Below are 22,024 nucleotides of genomic sequence, written 5' to 3' on the forward strand. Positions count from 1 at the left end.
CTGCACGCGGAAAACGGCTGAACCGATGAGTGGTCGAGTGGAGGCACCAGCGAGATGTTGAAGGTCAGGATGGGTCAGGACAAGCGCTGAGGAATCGCAGTGGGAAGCATGTGGGCAGGTTCATGAAGCTTCGGCGTTGCAGGGGGGGAGGGCAGCTCCAGCAAAGCCAAACAAACCAAAGCGCAGCGTCATCACACACCGTCCCGCAGGAGCTCGTCATTGGGTCCTACTCAAGACCCAATCAGAGTGGCCCGTTGCGCCACAGGCCCTCCCCATCGATAACCCGATTCACCGCTGCCACCACGCCAAGCCTGGCGCTCAAGTTACTCCACGATCTTCCACGATCCACAGAATGGAGTTTGGGAAGATCTTCGCTATCGTCAACAGAGACTTTGAGTTACTGCATGTATATATGCTCAACAGTGTGGATTTGATTTTCAAGGTCTTGATTGATTCACACTTGACTCATCGGCGCACGGTGAGCACCAGGTATTCCCACATGGAACAGAACTCAAACTCGGATTGATTGCGACACTATATGTAAGCGTTGCGTGTCAAGCATAGATATCTCGAATTCGGTGGAAGAAAGGTCATGGTAATACCTCCGTTTGACTGAGCCACCTATAGGTATTGCCCATCCATTGTATATATATGTATGGGGAACCGGGCGGAAATACTTAAGCCTTGTTACGTCCCTAATTACTGGATAGTGAATTTTGGTTTTCGTACTGGCACACCTTCAACTTAATCCATCTCGACAAAATATCATTGCAGCACTAACGCTCATCTCGAGTCTCCGCCGTATTTACAATAGTACCCCAATATCAAGATCATTCAGATCTCAATTTCTCGGGTGCTCATCTGTCACATACACAGAAGGCGAACTTCATCCAGCCCTAGACTGCTCTCGCACCGGCTTCTTGACATTTTGATCCACACCCAGCCACAGAAGATCTGGCCGACTATAGTGTCCACAGACGTCGATGAACGCTTTGGACTGAAGCACTTCATCCAGATTCAGCGTTGCATAGATGATTCCCTCCTCCGTCTCGGGGATATCCGTTGAAATCTGACGCCCATCCGGGGCAAAAATGGCGGAGCTTCCGCCCCCTGGTGAGCCCATGATATTTCCTGGTAAGTTCTGCATCCGATCTATTCCGGCTTGACTGATCACGGCCGTTGTGTGCAGCACGAATGCCTGAGACTCGATCGCGTATGTGCTGGCGATGGCTCGGGTGCCTGGTGCGAATCCATTATCAGTTTCTGTATCGTATCATATCATTTAAACTCCACTCCTTCATGTCTTGCCGACGAGTTCTTCTTGAAGCAAGCACTCACCCTGAAGGGACATGGACCAAAGTTCCCCGCCACCGTTATGAGAGAACAAAGGTGGCCATGCCCCGACATGGATCTGTTCTCTCTGTGCGTAGGTGTGGTACTTGAGCAAAGGCTGCGTGTGCTCCCAGCAAGAAAGTGCGCCGATCCGGGCCACCGGGGTGTCAGTCACGGTGTTGAGGCACTCGGCAGATGCATCTCCAAAGACCGTTCGCTCCATGTGCGTGGCTTTGATCTTGCTTCGAGTTGTGAGGATTTCCCCGTCGGAGCCAATGATCGCTTGCGAGATATACAGCGAGTTATGGCGGTTCTCTGAAAAGCCGAGGACGACGATGATCTTGTTCTTTGCAGCGCAGCTCTGAATCTGGATCATCTGGGGCGAGTCTAACTTGAGGGAGTTGAGGATGTACTTTGAATGCAGTGGTGGGTCGACGGGGCGTGACCTAGAACGTGTGTCAATGATTGAAGTTGTAGGCAGGCTTGCCGGTGCTGGCAGACTGGCTCTTCATTCACCAGAGACCGGGACGATGAGAGGAAGAAGGTTTTCTCACCAGATCCACGCTGGATAGCCGGGAATCCAACATTCAGGGAAAGTGATCACCTCGGCCTGATTCTCAGCTGCCTCGGTGATGAGCGCGCAGGTCTTTCGCACAGTTGCCTCGAGATCGAGCCACACGGGCTCAGCCTGGGTCACGGCAACTCGAACGTGAGTTTTCCTGGCATCAGTCATTGACGCTGACTTTGACACCATCTTGCTCGGCTTTGACAATGTAGAATTCCGCTGTTTGGTCGTACAAGTGGATCGTGGGTATGGCGACAGTCACACTTTTTGTATATGGTAATGAGTGTCCAGTGCCCGGTAATATCTCAACACATCAGTCAGACAAGATCTCACTTCACCTCCGCTCTTTGGGGTTCTCCCCCCTCATCTTTATAAACCGACCAAGATGCCCCACAGGAATAAGCTTTGGTCGGCCGATTTATCACGGCGGCGATTTCGTCTCCGCCGATAACGAATTGCCCGCACGCCAATCAGCCTTCACCTCATCACTCTGTCAGTCGGAAGATGCAAACACAACACACGTCTACGGAGTCTTGAGTGGTGGGGGATCAGTCAAGCCTCACTCGAGACATATGCTATTTTGATGAGTTCTTTTTCACGAATGCAATTTGTAGAATGCTTCGTTCTGATCCAGCTGTCGATTTCCAGCATCCTCGTCGGTTGGAAATTTCCATGGGATGTTGCACGATCAAACTGTATAGACCCGACCCCCCATGCAGGACCTAGGTAGGTATTACTGGAAATTTCAAGCCCGCGGAGAATAAAGGCGAGCTACACTTGATGCTCCAATCAGCCAGATGCGGTTCACTCATCACGGACCTGTTCTGACCCATGTTGTGTTCATATTCATGTTACTGTGAGCGATGTCCCGCCTACATGGTTATTTTAGGAAAGACACATAGCTGTACTTAAGTGATGCTCGATACTTCCTCGACATCCTGGTCAAAATTCGCATAACTGCGCCTCCATCATAATGAACATTTCTGATTCCGGGCTATTCTGCGGCTTATACCCAAAAGTCTAGCGTATCCAATCCCAGGTCCCACGGATCAAAGCCAGAGTAATCGAAATAGTCGAGACTAGCCCAGTCAAAACCCGCATCAACTACTTCAACGTCGTCCAGCGCTGAACTTTGAAGCTTCAGTGACCCTGTTTCACAGGAGCAGGCCAGCTCAGACTCCGTCGTCAGCTTCGACTGGCGCTCCATCGATACAGGAACACTGTAACGTATCGGTAAAGCTTTGATAATGTTCCAGCGATGAGCCAACTCTCGGAGTACAGTCATGGCGTTGCGGGCCCGTTGCCACCGTGAGCTCATGGCTTCCAAGGCGTTGAAGCAGACGCGGAAACGACTGATTGACTGGCTTTTCAAAGATGGTTCTGTCGAGGTCGCATTGAGAAGTAGGGTGATTGCTGCTGTCTGTACGCTGTGTACAATAAATGGTGGGGCTTTGTCGAAGTGCGCCAGTCTCTCGTATGCTCGAATCAGTCTGACAATCTCTGCTGCTTCCACCGCCATGGATCGAATGGAGAGGCGATGGATATGAGATCCCGGCGGCTCATTGAGGTAGGGACGGTGGATGAGTAGTTGAGACATGTGGTATGACATGTGACAGAAAATGAGGGTAGGTTCGGTCACGTCTTTTGTCAGTCGCAGCCTGGAATTTAGATCTCTGCGGAAAGACAACAGTCGCTCACGGGCATCGATCAGCATGCCATGTCGTTTTTCCATGTCGAGATCCAAGAACTGAAATGAGTAGCTATACCAGACTCAGAATTTTAGATTCAATATTCAATTGGCAGAAAATGAGATGAGAATAGACGAGAATCCTCTCCTTACATGCTGTCCATGAATTGATCGTGTATGAACCAAAGCCGACAGTGGTAGTCAAAGATAACTGCTTGGAGTGGCACATCCTGGTCAACAACGTCCAGATAGAAGGGTGCCGAGACTCGTCGCCAAGGAATGAGACAATTACGTCCCAAGAGCGAGGTTGCGATTCTATTTTCACGGGTTAATGTACTTTCATCCTCAATGATGCCAGCAAAGATCTGGCACACACCTATCCAAAAGAATGACACTCCAGAGGGACTTGACTCTCAACTGGCGGGATTGCAGCGCTTGTGGATTGGAAGCTTCGGACTCATTTGTCTGCAGAGTTTCAAGGGAGCTGACGGTAAGTCCAAGGTGAAGTGCCAGGCTACAAGCCATGCCTTGGGAAGGTACAAAGTCAGTACCATCGTTCTTTCGTGACCTCCTTGGCTTGTTAGAGTCGTACCGTTGTACATCCATGCCATCTTTTCATTATCGAGTGCAAGTTCCCGCCAGCACATGATAGAAAGCGCCTGGATCGTGCTGAGCGTGGGAGTTTCTCGACAGGTCTTTAGCGCGGTGGCCTCGACGATGGCGGCCATTTCGCTCCCATAACATTTCCCCTCAACGCTATCTGCGTACAATGAGCCAGCAGCCAGGGTTGCCATCCCCAGAAACGTCATGTCTGCAGTTGGGCTGTCGGCCATTTCAACCAGTACATCTTCGTCAACCAATTGATGAACAGGGTTGATGAACTTTGTGAATAATGTCACTAGATTCTTAACAACTTGTGAAACATCGAGGGAGTTTTGATCACTCCCATGTTCGCACCAGGCGTGTTCATGTTCAAAATCAGGTTGAACAGGGTTAATCGTAACGCCTGCGCTATCCGTCTCGAAGCAAAAATTGCCCGATGGCCCAATAAGGGAAGTTTCACCCCCTTCGCTTATCTTGAGCCGCCACAAAAGAGAACTGACGTCGTTGATTGCCGTTGAGATGTTTGTTCCATGATCCCCTTCCAGATCTGCTTGGACAGGTGTTCCTGAGATTGTATCATCGGCTGTCATTATCTCGGCAATACTCTCCGACACTGCCATGGAGGGATGCAGATTCTCCAACCGGCGAATCTCTGCTTTAAGCAATTGAACTTGGATTTCGAGCTCATTCATATAGTGCGGGTCATGTTTTCTCCTACAATCTCGCGTGATGAGTCGCCGAACTCGATGCGGGTCTAGAGCTACCAGGATCATACTTTGCTGGTTTCTCGAGAATATACTGACATTCTAGATCCCGTGTACAGCACCATGAACACGCCGGCCGTAGCTTATCGCACTACATGTTAGAAAGCCATTAGCTTGATGCAGGTCTGGACCCCAGCGGCAGGGTATAGCCGTGGGAAAAGGTAGACGCAAATGTCGATGGGCAGATACCTTGCGCTTACGCTTCCGGCATGCTTCGCAGGCTGGCGCATTGACTTTGCGTGTGTCATCGCTCCCCGAATTACACCCATCCATTGATACTGATACGAGCTGGGTCGTTTCGGACCAAGGGAATGACAACTCGAGATTTCGAGAGGGTTTCCTGTGAAATGTGTGAGCTGCAACACAAAGGCGCCAGCTCGACAGATTTATTTTCTTCGCTTCAGGTGTTTTCAGACCCGTTTCCGAGGTCTCACGGTCAGCAGTGCATAGCTGGACGTTTTCTTATATTGAAGAAGAGCAGAATGCACGAATGACATGCTCAGGTCTACAGACCAAAGAGGGAAAAGTTGAGGTCGGTGGGGCGTAAGCTTCAAGACGAGTTGAATCATGTGCTCTTCCGTTACAACTTGTGACTACTGCTCGATCAAGTTAGTACTTACTAGACCACTCATGGAAGTACCAGTGATGACCCTGTGTCCAATAATGACCGACACCGGTCTCCGCAGTACGTCACTATGAGTGGGCGCCAGCCGCGAATCACAGGTACCTCCTCTGAACAGGTCTGAAGAGGAACCCTGGCATGTTTGTGAAAACGGGGTAATTGAATCTTGACCGAAACCGAAGCTTTGAATCCTAAATAGTCTACTCGGTAGTCCGTCTGCCTTTGGAAATGCGCAATGAATTGTGAAATACACAAAGAGTTCATGCCTGGTATTTGTAATATCATCACTCGATCTGATCAATTCAGACGCAGGCCGTAACAAAAAGGTTATGCACCTTGGATTCTGCTATTCACGCTCAGAAGAAGTCGGGGAGCTTTCTCCCTTCAAGCGGGAAGTAGATGTACCTCAGTACTGATCCCAATCTCCAATACAAGCGCTTCCACATTCATGTGCTTGATAGAAGTCCAAAGACCTTCTCTAAGTTGGGGGGTCACTCCACAGAATTAAGGATCAAATTCAGAGGTATCTCATCAGGATCCATTGAATGGATAGATCGGTCTTTGCAATCGGATTCGTGATTCGTTTATACTCCGTCCATAATGCTATACAGCCCCGTTGAGCTCAAGACATGCAGATATACCAAACAGGATGCGAATTCTTATACAAGAAAAAAGAAAAACGAAAAGGGTATTTCTAGTATCCAAACGACGAGTTGTGAGGCATTTGCGGCATAGCGGGCCAGTACCCCGCCGACGGCTTCACGCTTGGCATGAACTGCTGTCCATAGCACGGCGATAGATAAGCTGGTTCGATAGGAAGATCCTTGAGAGTGGATGGGGATTGTTGTGAGGCCATGACGTTTGATGCCATGGCCGCGTTGTATGCTCCGTATGTTCCTGGGCTATGGGGGCCACTGGAGTCGCTTGCTGTGGGGGAGAGGGGCAGCCCGTGGGAGGGACCAGGCCGCCCTTGGGAGTTGGGCGGGCCGATTGAGAGGCCGTCGTCGAGTGATAGATGGGGGTCGAGTCCGTAGACGTCGTCTTCTTGGTCTTCTTGTTCATCTTCTGTCAAAGAGATTGGCGCGATATAGATGTTTGAAGAAAGGTCTTCCTCGTGGCAGATGGCTTCGGGCAGATGCGTGTGGCGGAGTTGGATGCGAGCGTTGGCATCTGTACACTGCACTTAGCAAGGTTTGGTTCCTCGAGGATTGCCGTGGATGAGTCCATCACATACCGAGATCTCCGTCCAGGAAGCGCTCCTCCATCTCTCTCACAAAGTAGATCTCATCTAGTACCTGCACGCGGTTTGCGGGCGTAATCTGGCGTCGAACATCTTGTCCTGCATCGCGGAGCTTCTGTGCAGTGATGCCGTGGCTGTCTTTCAATTCGCACAGAATGTGGACGAGTAACTTTAAGCGATCTGGACTCGGGACGAGAGTGATTAGCTCAATCCATCAGGTCATAGCATCCCTTCCCCCTTCCGCGCCGTCGTCTTTCACACTCACCTCTTTTGAGCAGGTGATCTGGTTCCCGATGAAGGACACCGACAGGCCACCACGCCGGCTTGGTCTGTTCCGGGTCGACACGCTGTGCTACTCCCGCAATCACCTTGCGTCCATTGTATGGGAAATGCACTTGCTTCCTCGGCTCGACGAGTTTAATGTAGGACTTGGCGATGGTTCGACAGTTCAACTGCTGAAAGTCTTCAAAGGCCTTTTCGTAGTATCGGCGAAGTAGATCTCGGTCTCCGACTCGAAGGACCGTGTGTCCTGGGCGAGGCGTCGGCGTGGGAGAGACTGGTTTGTATTGAGGCTGAGCGTTACTGGTTCGCCTTGAATCGCGTCTCCTTCTCTTATTCTGGTCTAAAAATTGGCATGGGATCATTTCCGCCGGTCCAGCCGGTCCGGTGCGCATCAGACCCGGGCTCGAATGGGTCATGAACGGAGATCCATCGAACAATTGACTGGGGCCTGGATTGTGACACATCAGCGCCGAGTCTCCAAGATGTTTGCATTGCATAGCTTGAAAAAGAAGAATTGGACAGGGCTCCCAACTCACTGGCATTCATGGATGGAAGGGTGCTGGCGACCGGACTGGGGTTGGCCAATTTCACAAAGTTGTCAGTCACCTCGGGGGTGAAGATGGCACCACCGCAGCCAGCCATTGAAGCCGACGCTTTCACGCGGAGCTCGCCATTGTGATCGAGATAAATCATGGCATAGTGGGGATGTGGAAAGTCGATCCCCGCGTCTGGCTGTTTGTATTGCCCTTAGAGTCAGTCAACCAGACTCCACACGACAATTCATCACCGGTCATAAGTTCATATGAATTGAGAGGAGGAGGGGGGTGGAGAGGGTCATGTTGTACCATTTGCATTTGTCCATGCTCGCCGGGTGAAAGGGATGCATCCGAATGTCTGCGTTCAAGACCATCACCAACTCCCAGGTGTGGTCGATTCATATCCATGACTGGCTCTTGGAAACCCGGGCAGAGTATACAGTGAGAGAGGTGTCCTGGACCCTTCCGAGTGTGGGATTCTGTGCAGTTCTCTCGGTCGTACAATTATAGATTGCTGTGATATGATGGTGATGCTGGTCCGTGAAGTGATGCTCACACGAAAAAAATCGAAACTAAAAGTATTTCGATGTGGTCTGAAAGTCCACCGGGGAGGGTAAATTTAAGGGATTTTGACTTCTTTTTTCGGTGTGAGACGCGGCCGATGAGTCGAGCCAGCCAAAAAGAACCCGACCAGCGACGTTTCGTCCAAATGGTGATTTGATGGAATATCGCATCCGCCGCCACCTGCAGGGAAGGGGTACTTACACACACCGCAGCGACTCTACGAAGCCAAGCAGTCGAGTTCGGGCGAGATCTTGCCGGGAGACGATGGACAGAGTTAGTCCTTCCAGTAGGTACATTGGTACCTCACCACCAGAAGTACATCCTGTATGTATGCCCAGACGGTCTCGGTTCATATCTTTCTGTTTTGGGAGGGGGTTTCGATTGCCTTTGGTTTTTATTGAATTTAAATTGGAATTTGATTTGATGGCACATTCTGCTCTTTCTTCTTTGGTCTCTGCCTTCACGGGCAAAGGATCGAAGATGCGGCGGATTCCCCACAGCCCACAGGGTGGCTTCCAATCTACAGTATGCAGTCGACGATGGGGGGTGGAAGCTATTCCCAACTCATGCAAGGATGAGGTGGGAAGAAAGAAACAAAAAAGAAAGCGTGGGGCTCCAGTCGAGTGGCAAAGGGTGGGCCGGTCTGTCCGTAGGTCGCCTTCCGAGTATGATGAATCCCGTCGTCGGCCCTGGATCGTAACCGACGTACCTTTGTAGGGCAACCTTGTTGGACGAAGGCAGTGGAGATGTTGCGGTCAGGACTTTGATGCCCGGTCGATGCGTAGCATCATGCATGGCACCTTTCATGCACCCAAACCCAGAGTACGGAGCCCGTGACGGGCATGTCGACTTGGGAAAGGTCCTTGGTGGACCTACCACCGAGTCCACTTGGATGGACGAGTTGATCGCAAAAGTGACACAACAGCGTGAGGTATTCTCCATTGTTCACACCACCACTACTCCGAGTGTCTATCCTTGAAGGGGCTCACTTACTGTGGTCGTGTAAATCTGCCTCCAGTGCCTCAAATGTACTCAACTCAGCCCAATTGACGCTCGGACCTGATTCCCCGGCCTCAGACCGATGTGGGAGATGCACACCAAGACGAAGCCGATTCACCTTGCGAGATGCACAGAATGACTGCCCGACCTGACCAATGAACAGCTTCAGGCTGAGCGATGTAGGCATGATTCGAATCTCCGAGTATCCCGAGAAAGCATAATCTCCTTTGATAGGGGACCGTACCGGAAATAATTGACCACCGACAAGAAAACGCAAAAGACAGAAAGGCAAAGGTCAAAGCAGCTCTGCGCAGGATCACACTCACGAGGTCCAAATGAGGACCGGACGAGACTCGATCCCGGCTGGATCGATAGATCGACTCGGCCGTAAATAGGAAAATGACTCCCGGACGAATGAGTCCAAGGGAGCGCGCCGATCCGACTGGAAAAGAAAAACTATGGATCATACTCCTCGCAACCTACCACTGAGAGAGGACGAAACTAGTGTTTGAGATGGTACATGTACATAGCATAGCACGTCCACAGACAACACATGGAGTCGTAGTGCAGAGGTATAGAGCCACAGGCGCCTCTGGCCGCGTTGCTGAGAGCGCCAATGCAGCAAGAGCTGGAGATCACGAAAACGGTGAAAACGCGAACAGACACACCTGTCTGCGGGAAATAACTAGTGAGGCATATAACGCACATCTCCAGGCCTCCATGTGGTGGAATGAGCCCTATTTCCAAATATCTGTTTAACCGTCTTAAGCAGGCCAAGTGATTCACAAGGAGAGCCACCCCCCGTCCAGGCTGGGCGTCGCCAAGGATTCCAAGCTCACGCAGAGTCTATTTTGAAATCATGCTTCATCTTTCCCACAAGTCCAGCCATGATCGAGTCTGATATCCTCATAGGGTGCCAGCTCCAAGATCTTGCTGGCTTAGAGGGGGCAATTCATGGGTCAGTGCATCTTGAATCGAGCGGTGGTAGCGACGCTTCGAGTTGGAAGAGTGGACGCATAGGGCATCAACTTGCCAGCACCATCCATTGCCCGGACGCTGTCATGGCTCATTGACTTTGAAATGAACCACGGATCATAGCCACAGCAAGGCCAGAGAGTTTGGTGACCCCCAGACCCCTTGTTTTTACTTAATCGGGGGGTGTACTTCTTTGGCATGACTCGCGCGCGAAGCCGAGACAGCGTTCTGCGCGGGGACGCGGAAATAGAGAAAAGACTGTGAGCTTATCTTGATGGAAATCCCGTCCCTTGAGCTGCTTGATCAATCAAACCCAAGAGTGTGGTGCAGTATGTCCGGCGTGAGAAGAGAATGTTCAAACTCGGTATATGTCAATCTCAATCAAGTCAGAGATCCCGGAACTTTGGTTCGATGGAGCATAAATCTCGGGCACTCCTGTAACACGGCGAGATTCACTGATGCAATGTATATCCCCCGGATGGGATTGCCAAATGACTATGGTGATAGTCTCACAGCCACGCCTTGATTGGGTGGAACGGGCAAGAATAGAAAGGGGGGGGCCATGAGAATTGGTATCTTTGGTTTGAACCTGGAACCCGCTGGGGTGGTCGGTCCTGCGCTCAGGTGTCTACGGAGCCCATTGTCCAGTAGGAACACTTTCCTAGATCCGGATCGACAGCCAGATCTTCTTCTTCAAAAAGGGCATTGTGTCATCCGACGGAGAGAAAGTTTGAGTCGATGTAGGGTGCTGAAAGCTTCCATCTTAGCAGTCTCTGGTCAAGCACCTGCCAGGTCACAGGCAACACAAAGATGTTACCTCATTTGCAATGGGCATCGAAAGACCGTGTCAATGCGAGAACATGCTACTTGAAATACAAAAGGTTTCTCAGAGCTATTAGTGTTCAATGATCGTTGTTTCGTGACTGGGTCAATATCTATGCAATGTCCATACCTTCCCTTTCCTTTGCGAAATTGAAGGACCGGGGGAGAGAGGCCTGTCTGTGCGGTCGAGCTATCATAATCCCCAGTCGGGCCGGTGCCTTTTACGCGGAAAACTCTCCCTGATTCCGAGCTTGTGTGCCAGCCAAAAGAAACCGGGCAACCAAATGGTTGTGGTCTCGCAGGCCCTGGCGAGTTCAGGTCTGACCGTGCGAGAATCTCCACTTGGGCGTGGCTCCAGCCCCACCCACAGGCGCTCTGCTAAAGACCCACAGGAGGTGAGAATCATCAACACCCAACGAACCAGGCCCAGAAGACAGGAAGAAGTAAATCCAAGCGCAGAACGGGTTGCATAATTCAAGCGACACAGAACATTTCGGGACAGTGTGTACATATGCAGGAGACTGGCTGGCACAACTCCGGCGTTTCAATGGTCGCAACTCAAACCACCGGGCAGGCATGGAGGCATGGGCGGAGGATAGAATGATTCGACGTGTCGAATGGCTTTGCTACCACCCCTGATTGGAAGTCCTGCCCTTCCCAACCTTCAGCCTCCGATCTTCAGACTAAGGAGCGAATACGGGGCCCCTCGTCGCGAATTAGCCTCATCATGGCGTAAACTCAAAGCTTGCGAGACCGTCTCGATCATCCACAATAACAATGATTATGCAGTCGACCCAGCTTCCGGGTCAACCTCCTGCGGAGGAGCATTAGCTCAGGGATCACCATGGGGCGTTGGCCGCTGGTCCAAGATCGACCAGTTTCTCCCCGGGCATTGTCTTGGGTCGAAGGAGAGTCTTCGTGGGAAGGGAGGTGGCGTACATGGCGCGGGCCTCCTATCCCTTGCGTGACAGCGGGGAAAGGCGAGATGCTGTTCTGTAAAAGTAGATGCACAGCATCACAGCATCTTTGCATTCCAGATTCACCACACAATGCCCTTGTACAAGCTCATATTATTGTGCTGAATTCTCATCGTGCTCGAGGCGTGTTCTGCACCCTCCCGCGGGAAGATCAAGCGGGTCTGGGTACAGCCCACCACTAGGTGACTATCCTGACTTCGACTTCTCCTGTCACTGCCTAGATTCAGGCATCTAGACGAACCTTTTCAGCATGACTCTATGATCGCCCTTCGACGAAAGAGCGCATGCTGGAGGTCCAGAACGACCCTGGGCTGGCGTTAATGCCGAGTCCTGCGGCCCCACGGAGACGTGGCGATTGCAACATCCTAGGTTCAGGGATCAAGCTTCTCGGATTCGCATGCTGATCGTCGCCAAAACACGCTGGCTTTTCTTTGATCTCAGCGCCTTGAGGGCAAACGCCGGCCAACAATTAGTCAATGACAGATCTGGGGTGTCGCCAAATGGAATCATACTCGCCGGGATCTGCTTCATGCCATTCGAAATGTGTCAGTGAGCATCCGCCCGGAGTGAGCTTTGACCAGGTGCCAGGTACCCTCTTGAATGCAAGAAGGAAAGCGAAAACGCTGGAGACAGAACTGAAAAAGGTACAGTTTAAGAGTTGCGTATACGTCCATCCGGGCATGGGTCCCTGCTGTCGTCGGAGGTGATGGCTCTCGAGAGTCAATTTTTAGTCACTCCGCCAATATCGGACATCTTTGCATTAGAACCAGCACGTGGTCTCTCCGAGGGTTGTTGTCTTTTTCAGTCATTTCTCCGCTTCTCTCCTGCTCTGTACCAACCTACTCACTCTTCTCATTTCTCTCTCCGGCTCGTTTTTCCTCGCGAGTCCAGTCCGTCAGAGGTCATCAGCATCATGATGAGAGAAACCGCAAGAAATAGGCTGGCGTTTGTCTCTCAATACGAACTCACGTCTCTCGGGGTTCCAGTTTATGCTGATAGGAGCAGGAAATTGGCATGAATGCAGGTGAGGTCGATTTGAGATGACAAATCCAACTTGCTTGGCAGATTGCGCGCGTACGCGCCATGCCATTGATGTGCTGTAAACCACTTCTTTGCTGCACTCAAGAAGACGGCAATGTTGGAGTGGGAGCTCGGCAGGCGCTAGCCTTCATCAGTCTCCGCGCTTTTTGAAAGTCAAAGTCACGATAACGCTCATTTTATTGAACTATGTACATTGGAGAGGAGGCGAGCAGACTGCAAAGACCTCTTCCGCAAGAGTCACAGATCTTGAAGGCGGAATGAGGCGTTCTGAATCGAGCCTTTTTGGACTGTTTAATTTCCAAAGCTCAGCAACGCAGCGCTCGATAATGGCAGCTCGACCCGAATGATTCCATCAGTGTCCGCTTGCACCGTCTCGCCAATCGTGACATTAGACAGCCGAACGGGGTTCCCGCCGTCCAACTCGTAATTATAGGACCATCCATCCCAGGTGATCCCAGTGATGGAGTCGGTACCATTCGCCATCAATCGTCGTACAGGGATGGGGTTGCTAGAAATCCCGGGCACATGAAACTGATAGCTCGTAGATGGTCGCACCACGGCGGTACTCCCTGTATCAACGGTGTAGTTGTACTGCTGCATGTTGACTACCCCAATCCGGGACAGCTTGCCGTCCACATAAGCCGCATAGGCCGACTCTGTTTCCTGTTCCATAGGGAGATTGACCACTTGTACATCTGCATGGCTCCTGTTTGTCCCCACACTCAGCATTGCTGCAACAAATGCGTTGCCGTAGTATGGAGCCTTGGTTCCAATCGAGGTCTTGTTGGTTTCGATTGGCTGCCAGGATGCGTAGCGGTAATTTGTTCCTTGGTGCATGTGTGTTCGCCGAATGTTTTGAGAGGCACAATAGAGATTGAAGTCCACCCCCCACAGGGCGGCCCCGAATGAGTTTGATAGACCGGGTTTGCCTTGGTGGTAGAGGGAGTTCATTTCTCCGAGGATGTACGGGACTCCCTTGGCGAGACCCTTGGCCTCGAGGCTTTTCATCACAGCAACGTGACTTTGGACTTTGGCAACGACTGCGGTATGATTCATGAGGGTACGAGCCAGCGTGACCCCGGGAGAATCTGCACCTCCCATGTAGCTAGCGGTTGTCAGATGCCAGTAAGAACAGAGACTTCCATGCCATGACTCACTTGTGCATTGAATTCAGTTTGATGTCTGCATCCGAATCAATCCCAGCCTGCCATGTTTTGACTGGGTCTAATCCATTGGCGGTGCCTGCAAAGGACGGAGCAAGATAATTGTACTCGTGAGCCAAATGGGGACAGGCCCTCATTAGCTGACGGTGTATGATCCGGGATTTGGACAGCCACTCCTCCACGTAGTCAATTTCCTTCCAGTTTTTCGGACGCACTTGACGGTTGAACAGGTCTGGCTCATTTCCCAGCTCCCAGTGGGCAAAATTGCCGTGGCTGAGAGCTTTACAAGCCAGCGGCACTGTGGCAAGTAGCGTGTTGAGGCCCTCGGTCGTATTCTTCCCCAGATTGAAGCCATGGCTAAATTTGACCCCTGGAAAAGTATCGTAGGCTTCGAAATAGGATGGTCCAATAGATATTATGGACGGGTAGTCTTCGGAAAGGGAGGGTATCACAGTCCCATTGATTTGGGTCTCGAGGTTCGCATCATACAAGGCAAAGTCTCTTTTTGATCCAGCCGTCATTAGCCCCGGACTTGATCTTGTTTACTTGTCCTCGTGCGCTTAGTGGGACTCTTACTGAGTGTTACCCCCAACGCGAATATAAGGTTTGACGCCTTGTATATGGCCAAGGTTTTCCAATAATTGATTCGAGAATTTGTTAGGCTGAGATTTGTTGCCTGGGCTATTTCAGTACCTCGCCAAATTGATTCCGTTCAAGGATTGAGGTGATGAATCCATGTAGAAGAGATTATTCATACCTGCGAAATCTGGGAATGAAGAGAATTCAATTGAGAACGAGACGAACGGCGCTAGAATGCTTGAAGCTGCGTCCACTGGTACATCTTGACTGACACGAGTTACCAAAGTCGAAGCTGTGGCTGTCACCACCGTGGCGGCACCACAAAGCAACGAGAAGAGCATCATTGACACGACGACTTTCTGGAAAGATACTCAAAAGGAGTGCAAACCAAAATCAGAATGAAGTCTCAATACCAGAGTCGCTCTGTATTAATTGTCATTGATCACAACATTGCCAAGGCGAGACGATCTGCCTTTTATGGCATGCCTTCCAGCTCAGATCTGACAAGCTCGTCGAAGATCGGGGAAGTGTAATAAGTACGCGTCTTTGTGGTATGGTTACTCCAGCCCAGAGGTGAGATTGAGGGTCATGGCGCCCATCTTCAAAAGCCGACCGTCCAACCGCAGGCGTGAAAACGGCCCATTGAAACTGATGTAATGGCGGAAGTGATTAGAAATGAAACCTGTGGAGGACGATCGATGCGAACAGATCAGCGATGAGCGTGGAGGCGTCCCCGACGGGGAAATGCGGGGGTTACATTCAGACTCGATCTGCAGACGTGGAGAGGCCGACTGTCAACGTGTCAGCGAAACAGCCAGCACAAATCGGTTATTGAGAGTCATTTTGACCTGTTCGAGTCGGCAATTGACGATGCGTTTCGCCTGTCAAACAAGACGATAAATGCACATTGTCTCGATTAAGCTTTGTGGCGCTCCCCGTGAATGAAGAAGAAGCCCGACAGTCAGAGATACCACATCACATTGGAGGAAGTAAACAGCACAGAAAAACGGCCGGTCTAATAACAAGCCGACCAGTACATCTTCTGCATTTTGCTTCGTCAGGGAGTAGGGTGAAAAATGGGGGTTGGGCGGGCTCTAACGCACTTTTCAACCCGTGTAAGCCAGAGGTGATCGAATCGATCATCGCCATTTGCTAACATATCAAAAATCGTAATAGAGTCAAACAATAATTATATTGAAAGAACAATTCCCTTAAACCAGCCGTCCGTGGCCATTGCATCATCATCCGCTGACAATCAAGGGTCCATATAGATAAATGTGAGGGGGAAGTGGAAGTGTTTACAAAAAAAAAAGACAAGTATGCTAGAAGGGGAGTCATAAATTCCATCGCGATGGATGATTTTCTGATTTAGCATCCTTAGGTGTATTTCCGAAGCTAAAGCAACAAGGTCAGTAAAGTTGACGAGACGCGATGGTGCATAAAGGGACCTAATACTCACATCGAGGGTCAGAGACTTGCTGCTGTTCTCTACCTGATCACGGTAGATACCAACAAGAGCTTCACTGTTTTGGAACAATCCTGCCTTCAGACTGATGACGATGAATTGCATCCCAGGGGCAGCGTGGTCGTGGATATAGTTGGCGATGCGAGCAACGTTGGTGTTATCGAGCGCAGCATCAACCTCGTCCAACACGAAGAAAGGTGACGGTTGATAAGAATGAATGGCAAATAGTAAAGCGAGTGCGGCCATGGTCTTCTCGCCACCGGAAAGATGCTCCATGTCTCGGAAACGTTTCAATGGGGGCATAGCATGATACTTAATACCATCCAAGTATGGCTCGTCGGAATCTTCGATATCCAAGTAAGCTTGTCCGCCCAAAGGATAATTGGTACTCCGAGTCAACTCGCGATAGATCGGACCAATCTGTTCAGAGATGTGCGTGAAAGCTTTGTTGAAAAGATCGGATCGTTTCTTCATGACCGCTTCAAAGTCTTCCTTGGCCCGTCGAGCGTACTTGCGAGCATCCTCAAAGTCCTTCTCAGTGCTTCGGAGCTTGTTTTCAACGCTTTCCAGGCGCTCCATGGCCCTGGTGTTCGGAGCCATTTTGTCCAGTTCATTGTTGAGGGCCCGCACTTTCTCAAGCAGCTCTTCCTCAAGCTTTTCGTCGGTACCCTACACATTGAGCCGTTAATACAGAGACTCAATCAACGACTGAGTGTCAAGCCACATACCTCTTTCAGCGACTCCCCGAGGGAATCAAAATCGACTTCGATTCCGTAATCTTGCACAACAGGAGTCTCGTCCATGTCATCCCCCTCGTCCACGTCCATTGCGTCGGGATCGGCCGCACCCTGCACCAGGTCATCGATCGGAAGCTTGTCAAGGCCGTAGGAAGAGTCCGTGAGCGGAACATCAATGTCCTCAAGCTTGCATCGTCGCAGAAGTGCATATCGGCTGGAAGAATTTCGCTGTATTTCAGCCTCAAGGGCATTGATTTGCTTAAGAGTGCCTTCAATATGCTTGCTGCGCTTCTGCAGTTCTCTTCGTTGTTCGGCAAGGTTTTCAGCAGCTTGCACATAAATTTCCTTTTGCTCCTCGAGGTTTTCGCGCAACAGCTCCAGTTCTGCGTTAGACTCATCGAGCGCATTGCGGATCTCCTCTTGCTGGACCTGGAGCTCCTCGATAAGACTCAGGTCCCGCTCGTACTGAGCCTTGAGACCACTGATCCGATCATCGGTGGCTTGGATTCGCTGCTTCTCAAAGCTCAGTTGATTCTCGATACGACTCTTCTGCGTTGTGAATTCGAGTTTCTTCTGCGAAGCCTCCTCTTGCAGTGAGCCTTGCTGCGCTTCGTATTCTCGGATGTTCTCAAACCCTAAACGTTTGCAGAATTTACGATAGATCTCGTCCTCTACCGTGCTGACGGAAGCTTGGGTATTCTCAATGGTTTCGTCCAACTCATCGAGGTTCTCTTTCCTCTCCGTATATTTCGGTCGCAAGTCTTCATGTTGACGTTTGACGAAGTCAAGCTCGCTTTTTTTGCTTTGGATGTTTCGTTCAAGTGCTTTCAACTCCTCCTTTGCGTAGCTTAATCGCTGTTCCAGACCGACGAGCTCCCCTTGGAGTGTTTCTTCTTCAGAACCACGCCGATGGCTCTTGGGAAGAGTAGCAAGATCACCCATAAGCTTATCTTTGAGTTTGTGAAGGTTCTCAACTTCAGAGTCCTCCCAGCGCTTAGACGAATTCTGCTGTGGACCACGTCCACCGGTCATAAGGCCGCCCTTGTGGATGACGGTGCCATCTAGAGTCACAGCCTTGGCATCGACGTTTCGCTCGTAGCACAAGTACTTTGCTGTCGCAAGATCATCACAGACAATCGAATTGCCACAAGCGTAGCTGATCGCCCGAGCGACAGAATCATCGTAGTCGATGGTCTCAATGGCGGGGCGCATTCCCCTGTGCATCCCCTTCAGGTTCGAATTGAAAGCTTTCACCTGGATTGTCTCCAAGGGAATGAAAGTAGCCTGACCAGCACGCTGATCACGCAAATGCTGAATGCATTCTTTAGCGGTCTTCTCATTGTCGACCACGATCGCGTCAAAGTGACGACCGAGAACTGTGCTCACTGCGTCGGCATACTTCCTCTGCTTTGGGCGACACAAATCACTGACACGGCCTTTCACACCGGGGAAGATGCGCTTCAAGGTCGAAACAAGTTCCTTGGCCCGAATCTCACGCTCATTCTGCTTTTTGCCATCGTCGGCTTCGAGCAGCTTTTTGAGCACAACCTGGAGTTTTTCCTCTAATTCAGTGCGCATTTGGGAGATTTTGAGACGGTCGGATGTGAGCGCATTCAAATCCTTCTTTTTGCGATCAATCTCCTTGGTGGTTGTTTTGATAGTATCGTTCAGTGTTGCCTTCCTCTCATTCATGGTAGAGGCTTCTGATTCCAGATTTTTCAATTGCCACTCTGTGCTTTCGAATTTTCCCTTGAGACTATTCACGGCTTCGGCTTCGGTCTTTCGTTGCCGGCGCAGGTTGTCGAGGTTCAACTGGTCTGCAGAAGAACGCTTGCTGACTTCTTCTCTGAGCTTGTGGTATTCCTGCTGGTCCGCCTCACTCATTTGAACACCTTGCTTGCTCATAGTTTTCTGCCATTCCGACTCCCACTGCGTCTGTGCTTTTTCGACAAGTTTGAGGTCCTTCTCGAGCTGCTTTGCATTGCTTGCCTGAGCTGCGCGCTCTTTGTCGATTTCCGAAATTCTCGATGAGTAACGCTCGACCTTTTTCTGCGTAATGTCAATTTTCTCGTCGATTGGGACGAGAGAATTTTTGAGGTCTTCGATATCTTTTTCTTTCTTAAGAATATTCTTCTCAGCTTTCCCAACGTCCCTGCCAACACGGGCGTGATCCTTTTTGGCCTCCTCGACGTTGTTTTCGTACTTTTCCATGCCACGACGGTATTCTTTGAGTTCCTCCTGGTATTTCTGGATGTCGGCACTGGACTCGTCGATGAGACGCTGGAAATGGAAAAGCTTCCACAAGATATGGGTGATAATAGCCTGATCACGCTCCTCTGCCTTCTTGGCATAGTTCTCTGCTTCTCTCTTCTGCTCTTGGTATTGCTTGACCTCCGAGTTGATGCCTCGCCGGCGATTGAGCTGCACAGTCTGCTGCTCTGCAGCCTCCTCCGCCTCGGCTTTGAGCTTTTCGTACTCTGCCTTGTAATCTAGACTGCCGGAAATCTGCTCGATGAGACGAGTAAGGTCTCTGGGCGACTGCGAAGCGATAGCTTCGACATCTCCTTGGAATACAAGGAAATTGCGTGCACGAATCAGAATATTCTCTTCCTCCAAGGCTTCGTTGTATTGTTGGGCAGTCACGATTCGGTTGTTGATGCGGTACTCGCTGACTCCTGAACTGGTGATAGACCGGCGCCACTGTTGCTCCTCACCGGCGTCGTCCTCGTAGACCGCCATGACCCAGGCGGTTTTGGGATCGTTTGCGCCACCTGTGTCCTGCGACTCATCCATAGCATCGACATCCTCCTCTTGCTCGCCTTCCTCTCCATTGGCAGTTGGCTCTCCATCTAATTTCGAAGTGCGCAAGACACGCCCACGGTAAACCAAGTCGCGAAGATTCGTGGATCGTAAGTGTGACGATTTGATTCCCAGAACGAACGAAATCGCGTCCATCCTTCTCGATGTTAGCTGGAGTGCGCATTGACAACCGCGGGTTGAATAAAAAGAATGACGGGTGATATCCGACTTACGAGTTCGACTTTCCGGAGCCATTAGGCCCAATAATTGAAGTGAAGTATGCATCGCCAAAGAGAAGGGTATGGTGACCTTTGTAAGACTTGAAATCTATGTGAACCGATGTCAGCTATTCTGCGTCGCGCAACAACTCTTTGTGAGTTTCTTACTAAAAAGCTCCAGTCGAATGAGTTTTCCCATTTTGATCCGAGTGAGCTTCCGAGGAAGCTGAGCTCTCACAAATTCCAGGCGTCGGAGTCGATTCCAGCAGCGGGAATTATGAGTAAAGCACCGGAAGTCGCTCGTGGTGGGAGGGGCGCGATATGGGGAACCGCGTCGGGGGACGCGCCGGCGCAATCACGTGATATGCGATATCCGCTACGATGTAGTGACCTGCTGTCAAGTCCGCCTACCTGGCTGTTTGAAGTCGAGAACATCATCATCTAGTGCATATATGCGTAAAGCCATGGAGTTCCCTGATTTACAAGATGAGATGAAGATGCAATTTCTGGTCTTCCTGATCTATATTTGCCATATGCGCCGTCATTTAGGGCCAGTTTCACCGACGCTCCTTGCTACTGTTCTGAATGTTCAGCGATGTTTGGATGTGTTTCAAGGGTTCCTATTAATACAATTGACCGAGAGTCTGTTCAAATATTCCGTACAAGGTGACGAATGAGAACAATAAATATGTCTCAGGCTCGGCTCGGGACAGTCGATATGGATCAATTACTTCTGGCCATCCTGACGGGGTTGCCCAAAAGCAAGAAATCGCGGTCAACCATGCCGTTGGAATCCATTCGGAAGGTACCTTTGTGGCCATCAATCCTCATCAGAATGAAGTCTTCACTCGTAAAGATTTGCCGAACGGACAAGAACAGCCTCCAAATGCCGTGGCTCATTCTTGCGACTGGAGCTTGGAAGAACTTGGGCTTCGGCTCATTGGAGCCACCCAGAAGCTTCTTGCTATCTCTCTCAAAGCGCGCCACGGACTCTGCTGATACCACAAGCTTTTTCGAGATATGAATCTGTGAGGGTGCAACCTCGAACTCGTACTTCTTGAATGGCATCAAGCCTCGAACCTGGAATCGAATTCGGGGTTGCCCTTGAGAGTGAACCGCCTTGATGGATCGGATCATGTTACCCGTCCGTACAAAGAAGAGCGTCCCCATCACACTCATGGACACACAGATACCACCAAACAGCGCTTGCTGCCACATGGGGAGAACAGTGACAGGATCTCGAAAAACGGCGTTGGAGTTATAGACTGCATATGCGAAACAAAATGCCGAAAGACCGTATGCACTGATGTAGTAGCTGCGTTGCGAGCGCGCTTGATACAACGTCACATCGCCTTCATGAGCCACTCTGCTAAACAGTCTCCCGAGACCACCGGCTCTGGGTTGAAGATCCTTCGGCAATTCGGCGAACTGTGGATTGGAAGGCGCAGCCCTTCTTTGGGCTTTGGGTAAAGGTGCAGATCGAGTTGCTCTGGAAGCGAATGAGCGCCATGAAAAGAGGATTTCTGACTGTGCAGGTTTGCGTCCTGGAAAGCAGGCGACGCAGCCGCGAGGGCTCCGGAGCCAGACTGCTCGGATGGCGGAAGGTTTAAGAGACATGTTCGACGGAGAGTTGACGGTTCCTATCCGCGGCTAAGGGGTCAGCATGACAGTCACGGAATTGGGCTTGTGGTGCCATCACAAGCAATTGAGTGCCGAAGCATTGCCGCTGAGGAGCACTGTGAATCCAGTCATAAAAGCGCATGAACATCACTTACCAAAACCTTCGGGCGGTCGTCAAATTGCTCTCCTCGGAAAGTGCCGCCAGACGAAAACAGCAGCGCGCGACGGCAGAAAAATATTCCCGTCCCGGCCGCCGGTGAAGGCTCCCAACGCTCTCAACATCGACAAGTACCCATTCTACAGTCCACTCAATTCGCATCTCGATCATCTATACTTTCGGAAAAAGCGCTTACTGACGCGGTGGTGAGCTGTCGAACGCCCCGGTTTTCTTGCCGCCTTATCTGCTGCTCCGGAGAGTTGCGGACGTTTTTTGC

The 22,024-nt window shown here is 50.8% G+C and overlaps 7 protein-coding genes across 7 annotated transcripts; all 7 read right to left on the reverse strand.

Moving 5' to 3' along the window:
- Positions 1-886: 886 nt before the first annotated feature.
- On the reverse strand, positions 887-2,065 carry POX_g08690 (Arylacetonitrilase; the record flags this gene model as incomplete). The annotated part of the gene is made up of 3 exons (XM_050117460.1): positions 887-1,263; positions 1,339-1,778; positions 1,887-2,065. The coding sequence occupies 3 exons, from the start codon at positions 2,063-2,065 to the stop codon at positions 887-889; spliced, it is 996 nt and encodes a 331-aa protein (XP_049965604.1).
- Positions 2,066-2,903: 838 nt separating this feature from the next.
- Positions 2,904-4,960, reverse strand: POX_g08691 (uncharacterized protein; the record flags this gene model as incomplete). Its single annotated transcript, XM_050117461.1, has 4 exons — positions 2,904-3,657; positions 3,738-3,899; positions 3,961-4,111; positions 4,177-4,960. The coding sequence occupies 4 exons, from the start codon at positions 4,958-4,960 to the stop codon at positions 2,904-2,906; spliced, it is 1,851 nt and encodes a 616-aa protein (XP_049965605.1).
- A 1,307-nt stretch (positions 4,961-6,267) lies between these two features.
- POX_g08692 (uncharacterized protein) lies at positions 6,268-8,039 on the reverse strand (the record flags this gene model as incomplete). The annotated part of the gene is made up of 5 exons (XM_050117462.1): positions 6,268-6,743; positions 6,808-6,993; positions 7,079-7,543; positions 7,632-7,827; positions 7,941-8,039. 5 exons carry the CDS (start codon positions 8,037-8,039, stop codon positions 6,268-6,270), a joined length of 1,422 nt encoding a protein of 473 aa, XP_049965606.1.
- Positions 8,040-8,655: 616 nt separating this feature from the next.
- On the reverse strand, positions 8,656-9,381 carry POX_g08693 (uncharacterized protein; the record flags this gene model as incomplete). Its single annotated transcript, XM_050117463.1, has 3 exons — positions 8,656-8,707; positions 8,905-9,067; positions 9,189-9,381. 3 exons carry the CDS (start codon positions 9,379-9,381, stop codon positions 8,656-8,658), a joined length of 408 nt encoding a protein of 135 aa, XP_049965607.1.
- Positions 9,382-13,300: 3,919 nt separating this feature from the next.
- On the reverse strand, positions 13,301-15,092 carry POX_g08694 (Beta-glucuronidase; the record flags this gene model as incomplete). Its single annotated transcript, XM_050117464.1, has 4 exons — positions 13,301-14,114; positions 14,167-14,673; positions 14,749-14,848; positions 14,930-15,092. The coding sequence occupies 4 exons, from the start codon at positions 15,090-15,092 to the stop codon at positions 13,301-13,303; spliced, it is 1,584 nt and encodes a 527-aa protein (XP_049965608.1).
- Positions 15,093-16,128: 1,036 nt separating this feature from the next.
- On the reverse strand, positions 16,129-20,169 carry POX_g08695 (Structural maintenance of chromosomes protein 1; the record flags this gene model as incomplete). The annotated part of the gene is made up of 5 exons (XM_050117465.1): positions 16,129-16,146; positions 16,211-16,885; positions 16,945-19,909; positions 19,986-20,079; positions 20,139-20,169. 5 exons carry the CDS (start codon positions 20,167-20,169, stop codon positions 16,129-16,131), a joined length of 3,783 nt encoding a protein of 1,260 aa, XP_049965609.1.
- A 524-nt stretch (positions 20,170-20,693) lies between these two features.
- On the reverse strand, positions 20,694-21,587 carry POX_g08696 (uncharacterized protein; the record flags this gene model as incomplete). The annotated part of the gene is made up of 1 exon (XM_050117466.1): positions 20,694-21,587. One exon carries the CDS (start codon positions 21,585-21,587, stop codon positions 20,694-20,696), a length of 894 nt encoding a protein of 297 aa, XP_049965610.1.
- Positions 21,588-22,024: the final 437 nt, after the last annotated feature.

The sequence above is a fragment of the Penicillium oxalicum genome, chromosome VII (genome assembly GCF_001723175.1).
Source record: "Penicillium oxalicum strain HP7-1 chromosome VII, whole genome shotgun sequence".
Classification (NCBI taxonomy): domain Eukaryota; kingdom Fungi; phylum Ascomycota; class Eurotiomycetes; order Eurotiales; family Aspergillaceae; genus Penicillium; species Penicillium oxalicum.